Source organism: Nerophis ophidion, linkage group LG11, assembly GCF_033978795.1.
Source record: "Nerophis ophidion isolate RoL-2023_Sa linkage group LG11, RoL_Noph_v1.0, whole genome shotgun sequence".
NCBI lineage: Eukaryota > Metazoa > Chordata > Actinopteri > Syngnathiformes > Syngnathidae > Nerophis > Nerophis ophidion.
The window spans coordinates 32,899,203-32,916,452 of NC_084621.1; the positions used below are offsets into that span (position 1 = coordinate 32,899,203).

General features: G+C 41.1%; 2 protein-coding genes across 5 annotated transcripts in view; one reads left to right on the forward strand and one right to left on the reverse strand.

Moving 5' to 3' along the window:
- Window positions 1-11,386, reverse strand: part of si:ch211-197h24.6 (uncharacterized) — a 36,741-nt gene extending 25,355 nt beyond the window's left edge. The window contains exons 1-3 of one of the 4 annotated variants that reach the window (XM_061915691.1): window positions 11,276-11,386; window positions 10,943-11,033; window positions 897-930 (exon numbers count right to left, since the gene is read on the reverse strand). In XM_061915691.1, coding sequence (XP_061771675.1) covers window positions 897-930; window positions 10,943-11,033; window positions 11,276-11,382 — 232 coding nt within the window. In that variant the 5' untranslated portion in view covers window positions 11,383-11,386. Of the gene's footprint in view, window positions 1-896; window positions 931-10,942; window positions 11,037-11,275 lie in introns of all 4 variants that reach the window. The other 3 variants (XM_061915690.1, XM_061915692.1, XM_061915693.1) reach the window with 3 other exon arrangements.
- Window positions 11,387-11,603: 217 nt separating this feature from the next.
- tex10 (testis expressed 10) overlaps window positions 11,604-17,250 on the forward strand; it is a 38,869-nt gene continuing 33,222 nt past the window's right edge. Inside the window, exons 1-4 of the mRNA XM_061915684.1 lie at window positions 11,604-11,850; window positions 12,170-12,373; window positions 12,458-12,645; window positions 15,675-16,001. Coding sequence (XP_061771668.1) covers window positions 12,191-12,373; window positions 12,458-12,645; window positions 15,675-16,001 — 698 coding nt within the window. The 5' untranslated portion in view covers window positions 11,604-11,850; window positions 12,170-12,190. The remainder of the gene's footprint in view (window positions 11,851-12,169; window positions 12,374-12,457; window positions 12,646-15,674; window positions 16,002-17,250) is intronic.

Below are 17,250 nucleotides of genomic sequence, written 5' to 3' on the forward strand. Positions count from 1 at the left end.
GCCCATTCACACACACATTCACACACTGATGGCGGGAGCTGCCATGCAAGGCCTTCACCAGGACCCATCAGGAGCAAGGGTGAAGTGTCTTGCCCAAGGACACAACAGACGTGACTAGGATGGTAGAAGGTGGGGATTCAACCAGCAACCCTCAGATTGCTGGCAAAGCCACTCTACCAACTTTGCCACGCCATCAGACAATGCAGCGCGGAATCATAAGTTTTTTCGAGTCCTATAGGGCGGCACCATTCTTGAGTTTGAGGATAAATAGTTGGGGTTTTGGCACTCGCCTCTCGACTACATCTGACCAATTGAAATCTATAAACATGAACTGATGACGCCTACTTGGAGAGGTAAAACATCTAAGACAAACTAAACAGTCCATTTGCAATCGATTGAATGACCCGAGAATACAATGACCTGGATGAATGAAAATGTCCATAAACACTTCAAAGGTAATGGCATATTTTGCTTAATAAAGTGCGGCAGGCTTAAAATAAAGCCATTCCACTTTTTCCCCCCACATTAACCTTCACAACGCAGTTAAGTCATCTTAGCCAACAGGCTGATTTTTTTTTTACTGCCTTTGGTTTCAGCAGGTTACACGCTGCTGCCACATGCTAAGACTATTCATACCTGCTTGCAAAATACATACAGGTTGACAGCTCTTCCACATACTGGTAAAAAAATTACAATGTTTTAAATTAATTTTTGCAACAAAATGTATTGGTCTCTCTTGAACAAGAGCATTGAATGGCACTCAAAAGGCCTGATTTATGAGAGCATATCAGAGTGGTAGACATGCCACCACTCCATGAAAAGAAGCATGAACATCAAGGTCTCAAGCTTCAATACTCTCAGCACAGGAAGCAGTACCATATATATCGGAGACTTACCTATGTCAGCAGTGGGCTGCAGTTGCTGCTTTGCCTATCAGAGGAGGGAATAAGTCCACAAGAAGAAAGAGACACATACAGGCATTAGTGACACCATGATAGCTAGCTGTGGACTGAACTCCTCGTTGATGCACACCACACCTTATGACCGTCATGCATCAGCAATGGCATGTCATGGATACAGGTGTACAGATTCTCACCAAGTGAGAATGTGCATTGGGCAGAAGAGAGGCATATACAGGCATTAGTGACAATATGGTAGCTAGTTTTGGACTGAACTCCTCGATACCTCATGACCGTCATGCATCAGCAATGGCATGTCATGTCATGGATACAGGTCTACAAATTCTCATCAACTGAGAATGTGCATTGGGTAAAACGGCAGCAAATGCCTATTAAGGGTAACCTAAGATTTGTACTGGACCAAAAATGAAAAAAATGAAAAATAAAATAAAAAAGATACGGTTTGCCTATGCAAGTGTATTTTAGTAGTATATCAAATAATGCTTTCACTTAAGCATCTGCATAAATGTATGCCCTGTTTGGATAGTATATGTCAGAATCAGAAGAGTTTTTATTGCCATTGTTTGAGAACGGGTTCACAAACTAGGAATTTTACTTGGCGCAATCGTGCAACATAAAACACATACAACACAGAACAGATTAACATGAGCTGTAACTTAGCTATGTATGTAATGCTAATAATCATAATTAATAATTATCTGCAATAATTTGTAGGTCAATATATCCATCCATCCATTTTCTACCGCTTATTACCTTTGGGGTCGCTGGTGCCTATCTCAGCTATAATCGGGCGGAAGGCGGTGTACAACCTGGACAAGTCGCCACCTCATCGCAGGGCCAACACAGATAGACAGACAACATTCACACTCACATTCACACACTAGGGCCAATTTAGTGTCCCCAGGTGCATGTTTTTGGAGGTGGGAGGAAGGCGGTGTACCCAGAGGGAATCCACGCAATCACGGGGAGAACATGCAAACTCCACACAGAAAGATCCCGAGCCCGGGATTGAACTCAGGACCTTCGTATTGTGAGGCAGGCGCACTAACCCCTCTGCCACCGTAAGCAAAATTTGTTATCAGCCCAAGCCTAATAGTTACTTCTTCTCTACTGCAATTTTGATTGCTGCCCGGAAAGTATTATTTACATCGCTAACCATGATGTCATTACACATCAAACTGTGCATGAAAGTACACTGTCAACTCGCAACAATATCCCACTTGGTTGGGTTTTGTATAAAAGGCACGCAATAATATATTGTTACTGCTCTGATACAGCTTTTTTCAGGTATTGCCATGTGAAAGAGGAACTAGCTGCATAAAAAAAATGGGCTTTCAAATTTGTATTTCACTACGGTGGGATATACAGGGGCAGTAGCAAGTCGATGTAACATATATTGCCTCAACACGAGTAAATCCAAGTTTCAGAGACTAAGCTCGAAACAGGTATAATGTGTACCAGGAGAGCAGCAAAGTGTACCAAGGGTACACAAGAGTCAAAACGCATAAAAAGAGTGAACAATTGCTGGCAGGTCTGCAACCATGCAATATATTTTGTGGTTACACCAAGCCCTATAAAAGAGTATGGATAAATTGGTGGCCGACAAGGGAAACCTGCAGCAGCAATGTATAAGTCCTCCAAACACAGAAATTGACACCATACAACAAATGCAACGAGGAAATTCTGCTGATTCAAAATACCACAGTCAGATAAAAAGATCAAAAACACGCGCTGCAAATATCAAAAAACACACTCATAAAAACAATTGCATGACGGAGATGCTGCAAGTTTACCCAACAAAACAGTATATTTTTTTTTTTACGTCAATGTTAAGAATTTGGCTGTAACATTATACAACATCACAGAGCAACATACTTATGAAGCCAATGTTAGCTTTACAATGAGACTGTGTGTTCTCATACAGAAAGAAAGATGGACCTTCTCAACGAGCCTCTTCGAAAAGGAACTGCAATTTTTGGGGGGGGTTTTGCCAATTGTTCACAATCATTATAAGACAAGTCAACAGATGTATTTAAAAAAAATGCATTTCGACTCGAAAATAAACGTAAATATAAGTCTGCTTACAACAGAGCCAATGCCCATAAAACCAAATAAATAACCATTCAAAACCCGCCAACAACATTCCATTTACATTTTGTCACTTGAATATTAATCAAATATAAGTGATATTGTTATTATAAACTAACGCAGACAAAATATTTATAGCGGCGCCATGATCACAAGCTTGAGTGCCTATGTTGACATCATGTAAGCTGCCTCCTCACTTCCTTGATGGCCAATTTAGACCCGGAAAGGACGAGAACGACACTGAAAGAGGCTTATCCCCCCACCTCCCTTTTGTTTGCGAGTCATTCGTCACATAAATGGGACTATAAAGAGATTCTATCAACTGGCATCCTAATGACAGCAGACACTGCTTAGTAAGTGATGTTGTATTATGGATGTTGAATCTCACGAAGTCTACAGTGAGACATAATCAGTGATGTAAAAAAGGTGAACGTGATGCGATTTTGAAATTACTGCGCCATGTATGCTTTAAATGAGCAAAATACGTAAATATTAAATATAAACCTGCCTTTTACTACATTACATATATATATATATATATATATATATATATAATATATTAATATCTATATATATACATCTACATTACATATCCCATATACTCCATTTTAAGCACTTTTAATCACATGTATTTATTATTTCAAATGCATAACAAAAAGAAAAACATAAGTGTTCATGTCTTACATAAAGATTGTGAATTATAAGCCAAATTCCCCCAAAAAGTGCAGTTCCCTGAAGTCAGACTATTTACTACTGGGCATTCTGATCATGTCTTTTATGACGGACATCCCTCAGGCACATGTCTGCTAATAGCACAGTAAAATCTAGTTTTATTGTGAAATTGCTGCATTTCTCTCATACAATTGTTTTTCGTCTTTCTCTTATGTGATCGCAGCATTATCAAGTTTAATTTGTTTTATTGTGTTAATGAATTTTTACTGTTTTTGAAAATGTCCCTATCCGCTACCATGTGATACACTCACTGCATCACACAATTTATCAGGGAGCTGAGGATCAGAGAGCAACCACAGTGGGGCTAGACTCAATTTACCTCTTTAGTCACAAGGGTTGTCATAAGTATCAATACTCAAGAGTATTGATACCACAATATATGCAGACACAATACACCCAATTGCAATATATAGGATCAATACCATAACACCAGGCAAACATTATGGGATCACATTTTTTTTTCTTTCCAAGATGGCGCTGCTGTAGTAGCTGCTGTTGGCAGGAGCTCTGTGCTCTTGTGTCATCCTTTTGTGTTTCCCTCGTTTTCATGTGTTATATTTTTTTGCCTTTTGGTCCGGGACCCCTCGGAACTGTGTGACAAGGGGTGGCACTTTCGTGACCTCTGTGGTGCTTTTTTTGTGGACTTCTGGATCTCCCTCCCGGGAGCCTTTTGGCCATGGAGACCAGCTGCTGGGTCTCTGCCACACCGGAGTCGGTTTGGAGGGACTGGAGGAGATACCGATGAGGGGACAGGGCTGCGGAGCTAGCACTGAGCACCGGGACGGAGAGGTTTCGCGGTGTCTTGGCTGGGTGAGCAGGTGTGGAACACCTCAGTCTCCTTGGACGTATCTTCATTCAGCCATGCGCACTAGGCACTGGCCGAGAGTGGAGTCGGCTCTCTCGGTTGCTTTGTTGGGTCTACTCCTGTCTCTGGCCATGCTCCCTCCACCCCAGCGGACGATGGCGTGGAACACCGCAGAGGCCACCACAGTGTTTTTTTTTTTTTTACTTTTTATTCATAGCTGTATGTAGAAATGGCTGGTTGCATCCGCTGCTTTAATGTCTTTAATGTCCATTGATGTTTCGCTCTTACACACATGAAAGAGGGATGTGTACTATGGCTATGAGTTGTTGTTTTTTTTACCTTGGCCTCAGTCTGGACCCCCTCTCCAGGGCCCAGGCTTAGACCGATTTTTTTAAATTTTATTTTAATCTTCTATTTCCCCCGTTTACCTGTATCTCATTATTTTGTAAGGGGCGCTGAAGCCGGCAGACTCGTCAGCGATCCTGTTCTGTCTCCCTGTAATGTTTGTCTGATCTTGAATGGGATTGTGCTGAAAATTGTAATTTTCCTGAAGGAACTCTCCTGAAGGAATAAATAATGTACTATCTAATCTAATGTAATGACACAAAACTACAATATAATCAAACTTCCTGGCTTTAAGAAGTATTAAAAGAAATCAAGAATAACAATTGTGGTAGTCAGTAATCGCTTAATTTTTACTTTATTGAAATGATTGACTGTGTTGGCCTGTAATTTGGCGGAGACTTATCGAGGGTGTACTTTCACCCGAGTGCAGCTGAGATAGGCTCCAGAGCGCAATGCTGTTGGAGGAGAAAAATATTTGATGTTGCAGTTTAATTTTGAACATGCAGCTAGCGTCCTTCCGTCAGCTGCTGGGACTGAGTTACCATGCAGCAGGCGAATTGACGAGAACGTTGCCACAACTTGTTTATAAAGTGGTTGAGACAGGGCGATGTATCGAGTTTGTAAGATATATGGATATATTTATAAACAAGATATGAATTAGGACAATATCGTAATATTGATATAATTTATTTCATGTTAAAATGACCAAACGCCGCTTATTTTTTGTGTTCCTTGTTCTCCGGCGCTCCCCACTCCCTCTCATGGGCTACTAAACCCCTCCCCTTCCTCCTTCCAAGACGTGCTTGCAGTATAAGAACATCCATGATTGGTTCGTTGTTTACCATTATGAGTCACGATTGTTTGAGATTAGGCCAATCAGAGGCAATATAGCGCGGGTCATTGAACCAGGAAGGGAAATCACAACAGGCATCCCAAATGACGACGAGTCGTAGGAGAGAAGAGTGATTTATATATTAAAAAACTAGTAGAAGATGGCAGAGGGATTCTCTTCTTTTGTCTTTTCTTTTAGCAATGTAGACATCATCCAGGAAACCCACATTTGGACAAATATATGCGTCTGGATAAAACATTAATTTGAGTGGTTTACCATGTAAGCCCAAATCCAAACTGTTCCAGAGTTGCCAAGAGAAATGCTGCCAAAAAAGTATTGTTTGCACAGCTATGTTATTTATTTTACGTAGTAAGAATATTTTTCTATTTTATTTGTGTAATGTAATTCTGTGCTACTTACAGTTTATAATCTGTGCTGTTAATACCCATCTTGATTAACTGGGTTAATAAAAGTGCCACTACCTGTTTACAGTACAGTTGTCATTCACTTCAATATCAGTGAATCACGCTCTTAAATGAATATCTTTAAAGTATACTTTCATCGGAAAATATATACAGATATACATAGAATATAGAGTTTACGTAAAAATATATTGAGATACACTTTTCCGTCCGAATCGTCCTGCCCTAAAGGTAGTTATAATAATCCATAACTTTCTTATTATCTATCACTGCAATTTTACCATTACTGGAATCTGCTTCCCAAGACCTGTCTGATAATACTGCTAAAAGGTCTGTATTTATATAGCACTTTACCATTCCTTGAATGATACCCAAAACGCTTTACATACACATCACATTCACCCATTGATTGACACACAGACTTACACTGATGGCAGAAGATGCCATGCAAGGCACTAACCACGACCCAGTAATGGTGAAGTTTCTTGCCCAAAGACCCAACGAACAGTAATAGAATGGTGGAAGCTCGAATCCAACCTGGAACCCTCAAGTTGCTGACCTGACTCTCGCCAGATCCTTGTAGTTTGCTGAGCTTCACATAAGGATCTGGGACTTCTCCATAGGAGATGTATTTAAAAAGGCGGGGCATTGTAAAAAAAATAAAATTGTATGTGATTGGATAAACTATTTGTCCGTTACCTTGAATGACGTGCTACTTCAACCACTAACATCGAAATCAATCCGTGATGCTGATGAGAGCGACGCTGGGAAATCCAAAACAGAACAGCCGACAAAATGGATGAAGACAGAGCGAAAAGTTCTTTGTTCAACTTTTAAATAATTAATATTCAATAGATTCGACAAAACAGTTGCAATCATACTTGCCAACCCTCACGATTTTCCCGGGAGACTCCTGAATTTCAGTGCCCCTCCCGAAAATCTCCCGGGGCAACCATTCTCCCGAATTCCTACCCGGACAACACTATTGGGCCTTTAAAACCTGTCGTCATGTTGTCGTCACGTCCGCTTTTCCTCTGTACAAACAGGGTGCTGGCCCAGTCACATAATATATGCGGCTTTTACACACACAAGTGAATGCAAGGCATACTTGATCAACTGCCATACAGGTCACACTGAGGGTGGCCGTATAAACAACTTTAACACTGTTACAAATATGCGCCACACTGTGAATCTACACCAAACAAGAATGAAAAACACATTTCGGGAGAACATCCGCACCATAACACGACATAAACACAACAGAACTAATAACCAGCCTCCCTTGCAGCACTAACTCTTCCGGGATGCTACAATATACACCCCCGCTACCACCCAGCCCCGCACCCCCATCTCCTGAATTCGGAGGTCTCAAGGTTGGCAAGTATGGTTATAATAGCAGAATCAATGTCAGCAGACGACTCCTCACTGCGTGCCGCCATTGCTGTTTGAATCAAACCGTTGCTTCGGCGCTACGTCACATCTATGAAATTCTGCCGGTGATCCTGATTGGTTCATTATTTTTTGCTATCTTGAAGGAGTTTGTATTGCCCTCGAGCCAAGATCCTTTTGTGGAGCTAAGCGAACTACAAGGATCTGGCGAAAGTCCGGCTAGCAAGTTGGTGGCACAGCTGCACTTACACCTGAGCCACGCCACATCATGCAAATCCTTTAATCTTTCAAATTTTACACAGCTACATACTTCACGATTAAATACCACAGGGTAGATCATAGTAAAATGTGATTTGATGTCAAACTAGGTCTGATTGATTGAAACTTTAATTAGTAGATTGCAGAGTACAGTACATATTCCGTACAATTGACCACTAAATGGTAACACCCGAGAAGGTTTTGCAACTTGTTTAAGTCGGGGTCCACGTTAATCAATTGTAGGAATTTCAAATAATTTGTAAATTATGGTGGAAAATAAGTATTTGGTCACTTCAAACAAGGAAGATCTCTGGCTCTCACAGACCTGTAACTTCTTCTTTAAGAAGCTCTTCTGTCCTCCACTTGTTACCTGTATTAATGGAACCTGTTTGAACTCGTCATCTGTATAAAAGACACCTGTCCACAGCCTCAAACAGTCAGACTCCAAACTCCACAATGGCCAAGACCAAAGAGCTGTCGAAGGACACCAGGAAAAGAATTGTAAACCTGCAACCAGACTGGGAAGAGTGAATCTACAATAGGCAAGCAGCTTGGTGTGAAAAAATCAACAGACCTGTAACTTCTTCTTTAAGAAGCTCTTCTGTCCTCCACTCGTTAACTGTATTAATGGAACCTGTTTGAACTCGTTATCTGTATAAAAGACACCTGTCCACAGCCTCAAACAGTCAGACTCCAAACTCCACTGTGGCTAAGACCAAATAGCTGTCAAAGGACACCCGGAAAAGAATTGTAGATCTGCACCAGACTGGGAAGAGTGAAACTACAATAGGCAAGCAGCTTGGTGTGAAAAAATCAACTGTGGGAGCTATTATCAGAAAATGGAAGACACACAAGACCACTGATAATCTCCCTCGATCTGGGGCTCCACGCAAGCTCTCATCCCGTGGGGTCAAAATGATCATGAGAACGGTGACAAAAAATCCCAGAACCACACGCGGGGACCTGGTGAATGACCTGCAGAGAGCTGGGACCAAAGTAACAAAGGTTACCATCAGTTACACACTACACCGACAGGGAATCAAATCCTGCAGTGCCAGACGTGTCCCCCCGCTTAAGCCAGTGCATGTCCAGGCCCGTCTGAAGTTTGCTAGAGAGCACTTGGATGATATAGCAGAGGATTGGGAGAATGTCATGTGGTCAGGTGAAACCAAAATATAACTTTTTGGTATAAACTCAACTCGTCATGTTTGGAGGAAGAAGAATACTGAGTTGCATCCCAAGAACACCATACCTACTGTGAAGCATGGAGGTGGAAACATCATGCTTTGGGGCTGTTTTTCTGCTAAGGGGACAGGACGACTGATCCGTGTTAAGGAAAGAATGAATGGGGCCATGTATCGTGAGATTTTGAGCCAAAACCTCCTTCCATCAGTGAGAGTTTTGAAGATGAAACGTGGCTGAGTCTTCCAGCATGACAATGATCCCAAACACACCGCCCGGGCAACGAAGGAGTGGCTCTGTAAGAAGCATTTGAAAGTCCTGCAGTGGCCTAGCCAGTCTCCAGAACCTTAACCCCATAGAAAATCTGTGGAGGGAGATGAAAGTCTGTGTTGCTCGGCGACAGCCCCAAAACATCACTGCTCTCGAGTAGATCTGCATAGAGGAATGGGCCAAAATACCAGCTACTGTGTGTGCAAACCTGGTAAAGACCAATAGCAGGGGTGCCCATTAAGTCGATCGCAAGCTACCGGTCGACCGCGGGGGGTGTGTCAGTCGATCTCCAGCCAGGCTTTTAAAAAAATAGACCTAAAAATTAGCCATCATCAATCTTCACCAAGACGTCACTTGATTGACATTCACGGCACCCGAGGGTCTTGTGAGATGACGCTGGTTGCAGCGAGATCATTTTTATGAAAAAATGGCCCAGAGGAAGGCGAGAAACACTTTTTATTTCAACAGACTCTCCCGCCGTACCTTCCGTCAAAAGCCTAAAGGCCGACTGCACATTACCTATCTTCACAATAAAAGCCCTGCTTCATGCTGCCTGCGCTAACAAAATAAAGAGTCTCAGAGAGCTGGCGTGCACAAGCGATTGCTCAGAAAGCTGGCGTGCACAAGCGCTCAGAAAGCTGGCGTGCACAAGCGCTCAGAAAACTGCTGTGCACAAGCAATCACTTGTGCACGCCAGCTTTCCGAGACTCTTATTTTGTTAGCGCAGGAAGCATGAAGAAGGGCTGTTATTGTGAAGATAGGAAATGTGCAGTCGGCCTTTAGGCTTTTGACGGAAGGTACAGCGCGAGAGTCTGTTGAAATAAAGTGTTTCTCGCCTTCCTCTCGGTCAATTTGTCGCCAATGTTTATCTTGTAAAGTGTATGAAAGCTGAATAAATAAGATGCCAAAAACCAACCACTTTCATGTGGTATTGTGCAGAAAGGACAACTTTTATTCTCCTCCATTCAAAAATGTGGGCGTTATCATCCTGATTCCAATCAATGCAAGTCATAAGAATCAGGTAATACACCAACTTATATTCTTGTCTTCGTGAAAGAAAGACATCTATAAGTGTTACACATGCTTGTATTTTCATTAAACACATTTAACTTGTTAACAAAAACGTCTCTTTCATAAATAAATAAATATAAATGATATATATGAATGAGGTAGATCCCCTCGAGTTGGTCAATTGAAAAGTAGCTTGCCTGCAGAAAAGGTGTGGACACCCCAGACCTATAGTAATCGTTTAACCTCTGTTAATGCCAACAAAGGTTATAATAGAAAGTATTGAGTTTAATTTTTGTTAGTGACCAAATACTTATTTTCCACCATAATTTACAAATAAATTATTTAAAATTCCTACAATGTGAATTCCTGGATTTGTTTTCACATTCTGTCTCTCACAGTTGAAGTGTACTTATGATGAAAATTTCAGACCTCTGTCATCATTTTAAGTGGGAGAACTTGCACAATCGGTGGCTGACTAATACTTTTTTGCCCCACTGTACGTTGACTTATTTACATTATTTACAATCCGGTGGGTGCGATGTGGAGGGGGTTCGGGCGTTGGTATCGAATATTGTCGTGAATATCGGTATTGTGTTGAAAATTTTAGTATTTTGACTGAACTATTTCTGACAAATACATTGTAGTTGTATTTTTTGCAAGATACATTGCCACATTGTATGATACCTACCTTGCCCTTGCTCTTCCAAAACTGTCCTTTGTTTCGTCTGATGTTCATGGCTTGACGACTCGAAAAAGAATCCATTTTCTTGTCCTTTTTACTGCTTAAAAACATTCAAATGAAAGATACAGAATACTCGTTAAATTACATTCCAGTAACGTATGTTGGACATCTTCCATTAGCGTAAGCCGCTGTACTAGTGCGAGCTTGATTTGGGGCCTAGTCAAGCCATCCTGGAAAAACGCTTTCATGTTGCTGATAAAACTACGCCAGCAACGTTATATGATATCGACTAAAAACCCAATATCATATATCCAAATATGATAGTTTAGCAATATTTACCTTAGATGAGTAAGTACGCGTCGATATATCCCAAAACCTCCGGCAGCTGATAAGGTCAACTCAATATGTGGTAGAGGTCCAGATCGCTGGGTGTGAAACCCTCGCATTTGCCTGTTCCAAATTATTATATAAAAAAAAATGTTGTTATGACATGGCAAAACTAGTATGGAAAAAAATATTAAAGTGCATTTTTCAGAAAGTTTTAATTTTTAAGAAAAATACAACATTAATTTATCCAGGGCATTTACAAAGACGTCTCTGTGGGTTGTTGTCGTTGCACACCGGGACACACCGTTTTATACATTTCTTGAAAGAGGGTTGCAAAATGTATCAAATTCGCGAATATTTTTCTCAAATGTAGCGGCACTTTTTGTACACACGTCACGTTTTTTCTTAATTAACAAATTGCTGTGCTTGTTGCATTGGCGAGGGAAAACTATGAATTTTGGCCATTAAGGTTTTATTCTGTAAGCCCCGCCCGTTGTTTCGAAAAGGGAAGCAGGGGTTATTAAAACATGCGCACGTTTTTCAGAACCGACAGCAGCACATGAGACTGGACAAAAACTACTTACATGGTAAATATAGCATACATTGAGCCTTTTTTTTGCCATATATTTTACATCGACGAGATTGTGCTGCAGTTTAAATTGTGTGACTGAGACCTTAGATTGACGTAAATTACTTTAAGCCACTGGTTGTGAATCGTATACTGCTGTTAGCTTGCTAATGCTAGTACCAGCCTTAAACAGTATAATATCCAACTGCTTGCATTAGCTGATTTTGATAAGTCATTGACAACATCTAGTGATTATTGATTAAATGCATTAAAATTACATTGAAGATGTGTATGATAAGCAACAATTTAAATGCTATATTTACCTTGTTTTTGATTAGGTTTGACATCAGTTTGCTGAGATGAAATCCAAGAAGAAGAAGAGACAGGATGACTTCCAGAAGGTGAAGTTAAAGGTGGGCAAGAAGAAGCCTCGAGCTGACAATGCCACCGATACAAACTTCCGGTCAAAGGGAATACATCTACCTGCGCAGCTGAAAACAGACACTACTGGTCCCACCACACACAGACAGCTTGGCATCAATGTAAGTCTTCTTTTTAGCTTTTCATTATAAACCTGCATGCTGCAAGGAGTTCCTGAACCTTGCTTTGTGTGCTTTCCTTGCCAGGACCTGTTGTCCCAGCTCCACCATCACAACTCCAATGTAAAACACGGTGCCTTGTTGGGTTTGAGAGAACTGCTGTCGGTGAATCCTTCTCTGTTGGAGCAGCATCTGTCACGTTTGCTGTCAGAGGTGGCTGCCGTGTTCACAGACAAGGATGGAAATGTTCGCGTGGCAGCCACACGTGTGCTCAGGTTAGCGAGCAAGCTAAACTAATACACACACCTGTAAATATGTCTTTTTTTGACACTCTTTGCCCTCTAATATGTCCCACACACTTTAAACAGATGCCAGCGAGTGTGACTGTGTGACAATACGTTGTGTAAGCCTCACTTCCTACACCTTAAGAGCTGCGCTGGACAGTGAATGACAGCCTGTGACTTTAAGCTCATTGGCTAGCACTGCTGGAATTTATCTCATAACTCATAGTTATGGTGTATTTTTTAGCCGGGTCGTCAATCTACTGAGACCACCGCAATTTTGTCTCTGTCTCCCTCTAACGTGACGGGCAGTGGTATGAGACTCTGCAGGGTGCTGGTTTCTCCCAGATAGAATTTGAAGTTATGTGCCAATGCCGTGTCTCCATTTTCCACATTGCTTGCTAAATCTAATCCCAGTATAGACGGGTGGTAGAGCGGCCATGGTAGAAAGCGTTCCAGGTCCGATACCACCTTCCGCCATTCAAGACACTTCACCCGTGCTCCTTATGGGCCGTGGTGAGCGCCTGGCATTGCAGCTCCCGACATCAGTGTGTGAGTGTGTGTGTGAATAGGTGAATGTGGAAATAGTGTCATAGCGCTTTGAGTAACTTGAAGGTAGAAAAGCGCCATTTCATGTTCAAACTCCAAAACCTGTGAAGTTGGCACGTTGTGTAAATCATAAATAAAAACAAAATACAATGATTTGAAAATCCTTTTCAACCAATATTCAATTGAATAGACTGCAAAGACAAAATACTTAACGTTTGGACTGGACAACTTTGTTATTTTTTGAAAACGTTTGCTCATTTGGAATTTGATGCCTGCAACATGTTTCAAAAAAGCTAGCTCAAGTGGCAAAAAAGACTGAGAAAGTTGAGGAATGCTTATCAAACAGTTATTTGGAACATCCCACAGGTGAACAGGCTAATTGGGAACAGGTCGGTGCCATGAGTGGGTATAAAAGCAGCTTCCATGATATGCTCAGTCATTCACAAACAAGGATGGGGCAAAGATCACCACTTTGTCAACAAATGCGTGAGAAAATTGTCGAACAGTTTAAGAACAGCATTTCTCAACCAGCTATTACAAGGAATTTAGGGATTTCACCATATACGTTCAGCAATATCATCAAATGGTTCAGGGAATCTGGAGAAATCACTGCACGTAAGCAATGATATTATGGACCTTCAATCCCCCAGGCGGTGCTGCATCAAAAAGTGACATCAGCGTGTGAAGGATATCACCACATGGGCTCAGGAACACTTCAGAAAATCACTGTCAGTAACGACAGTTCGTTGCTACATCTGTAAGTGCAAGTTAAAACTCTACTATGCAAAGGGAAAGCCATTTATCAACAACACCAAGAAACGCTGCCAGCTTTGCTGGGCTTGAACTTATCTAACATGGACTGATGCAAAGTGGAACAGTGTTCCGCGGTCTGATGAGTTCAGATACACTAGGTGTGGCAACATTTTTATCTGCATTTGACCCATCACCTTTGATTACCTAGTGTGTTAGACAATCATTGGTACTTTGACTTTATTATTGTTTTTGGAAACTGTGGACGTTGGATCCTCTGGACCAAAGAGGAAAAGAACCATCCGGATGGTTCTAGGCGCAAAGTTCAAAAGCCAGCATCTGTGATGGTATGGGGGTGAATTAGTGCCCAAGGCATGGGTAATTTACACATCTGTGAAGGCACCATTAATGCTGACATGTACATACAGGTTTGGAGCAACATATGTTGCCATCCAAGCAACATTATCCTGAACGCCCCTGCTTATTTCAGCAAGACAATGCCAAGCCACGGGTCACAACAGCGTGTCTTCATAGTAAAAGAGTGCGGGTACTTGACTGGTCTGCCTGTAGTCCAGACCTGTCTCCCATTGAAAATGTGTGGCGCAACATGAAGCCTAAAATTCCACAACGGAGACCCTAGACTGTTGAACAACTCAAACTGTACATCAAGCAAGAATTGGAAATAATTCCATCTGAAAAGCTTATAAAATTTTGTCTCCTCAGTTCCCAAACGTTTTCTGAGTGTTGTTAAAAGGAAAGGCCATGTAACACAGTGGTAAAAAAGCCCCTGTGCCAACGTTTTTGCAATGTGTTGCTGTCATTAAATTCTAAGTTAATGATCATTTGCAAAAAAAAATCCAAAAATCTCAGTTCGAACAATAAATACTTTGTCTTTGCAGACTATTTCAATTGAATATAAGTTGAAAATGATTTGCAAGTCATTGTATTCTGATTTTATTTACGAATTACACAACGTGTCAACTACACTGGTTTTGGGTTTTGTATTAACTTATCCAATCCACTTTATGTATATGGCACATTTCAAAAAACAAAACTTTCACAAACTGCTAGTTAAAACCCACATTTAAAAGCAGGTTTCAACTAAGGACAGTCAAGTCTAATAAACATTTTACAAAAAAAGATAATGAATACATACAATAGACTGACTAAAATTATGTTTTAAGCTGTGATGTAAAACTCATTAAAGAGGGAGACGTCCCAATAACCAGAGGGATATCGTTCCAAAGTCTTGGAGCCACAGCAGAAAACGCACGGCTCACTCTGGATTATGTTTGCTTTTCTGCAAGTTTTGAGAGCAATTTGCAACAAAGAAAGTTAGTGCTGCCGCAGCTAAACAAGGCACCGCCATTTTGCTGTATTATTATCCTGTATGTTTTATGCTGTATATCATGTATTTATAAATAGGGTGAATGAGATGGGGCTTCTGAGAAATAAATGCAATATTTTCGGAGGGAAAAGCACAAATAGACATGTTTTACCACAAGGGTCACCGGAAGTTGGCAGACCTGTCAGGGATCATGTTATGTTTGAATGGGATTGTGCAGAAAATGTCAATTCTCCTTATGGGGATTAATAAAGTATTTCTGATTTCTGAAATAAAACAATTTATTGTATTTATAGGTAATCATTAGATGGGTGGGGATCCACTGTAATCATTGTGCCTTTTTTATCTTTTTTTCAAATAACACTATCTTTAATTCCAGGTATATTGCCCAGTCTGTGCCCGTGGAACGAGTGGCTCCGTTCTTCCCCCTTCTCAGTGCCCACCTGTGTTGCGCCATGACTCACATTGAGCCGGGCATCCAGGAAGACGCTATGAAGGTCTTGGATGTGTTGCTCGAGCACTACCCTGCCCTGCTTGCGACACGGCCCGCTGTCCTCCTCAACAACTTCCTGGAGTTAATCTCTCACAGGCAGAGCAGCGGAGGAGCTAAAAAGGACCAGTATGCCAAGGGGTCCACATGGGCGCTCTCTGTCAACCCCAACAGAAGCGTGACAAACCAACAGTGGCGCCTCTCCGTTCTCCTAAGGTACTTGGATAGCGTCCGAGAAACAGTCATTCAATACTAAAATCTCATCGCAGTCCTTTTGCCCAAATTGTGTGCGGCTCGATTTCTGAGTATGTTAATTATTTGCTTAAAAACTTAAGTTACCTCCTGTCAGATAAGTCATCATTGGCTTTGAAACCCTGACAAAAATGTAATAAAGCTGTCGTAGATGGTCCAGTACAGATTTTGAGTAGTTCAATATGTGAACAAAAGATCGACAGATATGTTTTTTTCAGGGCCAATACCAATTATTTGTAGTCAAGAGGCCGACAACGAGTTCCCATTGGGTTGAATTTTTTCCTGCCCTGATGTGGGATCTGAGCCGTCGAGGATGTCGTTGTGGCTTGTGCAGCCCTTTGAGACATTTGTGATTGAGGGCTATATAAGTAAACTTTGATTGATTGCTTGACAACTGATATTTGGAGCCGATATTTATGTATGTCGGTAAACCACTGGACAAGGATTTAAAGTTGTTTTTTCAAACTTTTTTTTTTCAAGGAAGTGTCAGACCAGTAGCGACGTTGGGCCTGATTTACTAAGATCCAAATACCATGCGGCAAACAGCGTGTGCAGTCCATGGGCGTGTTGCGTGCGATTTGCTCAGAGTGCGTGTGCAATTTTAAAGTGGTGCAGACCGCCCTATTCAAATGAGGATATTGCGTGCACGATACAGAGTATCACCCTGTAGACATTCTCATTCACTGCACATTCATGTTCTCATGTGGCGTTTTGCTATGTTTTCAAACGTGCAGCAGCCCTGTATTACCTTTTATGGGCATTTTAGAAGCAGTCGTGCAATGCATCGACATTGAAACCACTTTTTTTTTACCGCCATAGGCGTGCTTATTGAGAAAGGTTGCACTTACTCTCCTCAATATACGAAAAAAGGCATGCTTCAATGCGTTGTTTTTCATAGAAGAAATATTTTAATAATGAATATTCGATGTGAAAAAACGAATGTCATAAAAAGTACTAAAGGACGTTTTAATGAGCCTTTTAAGTCCTCTTGAAACAAAAAAAAATCTAAAATGATGTTGCTTAAAAGACTATGTTTGATATCTTTTATTTCTCACAAAACTTGACGCGCTCATTTTTATACATTTATTATTACATTACATATATACTTACATCATGTATATAAAACCTTATTGAAAATGTATGGATGTTTTTTAAGAGCCTTATAGGTAGAATAGAGCAACTGCCGTAGGCTCCATTGTAAGCTGATTTTTGA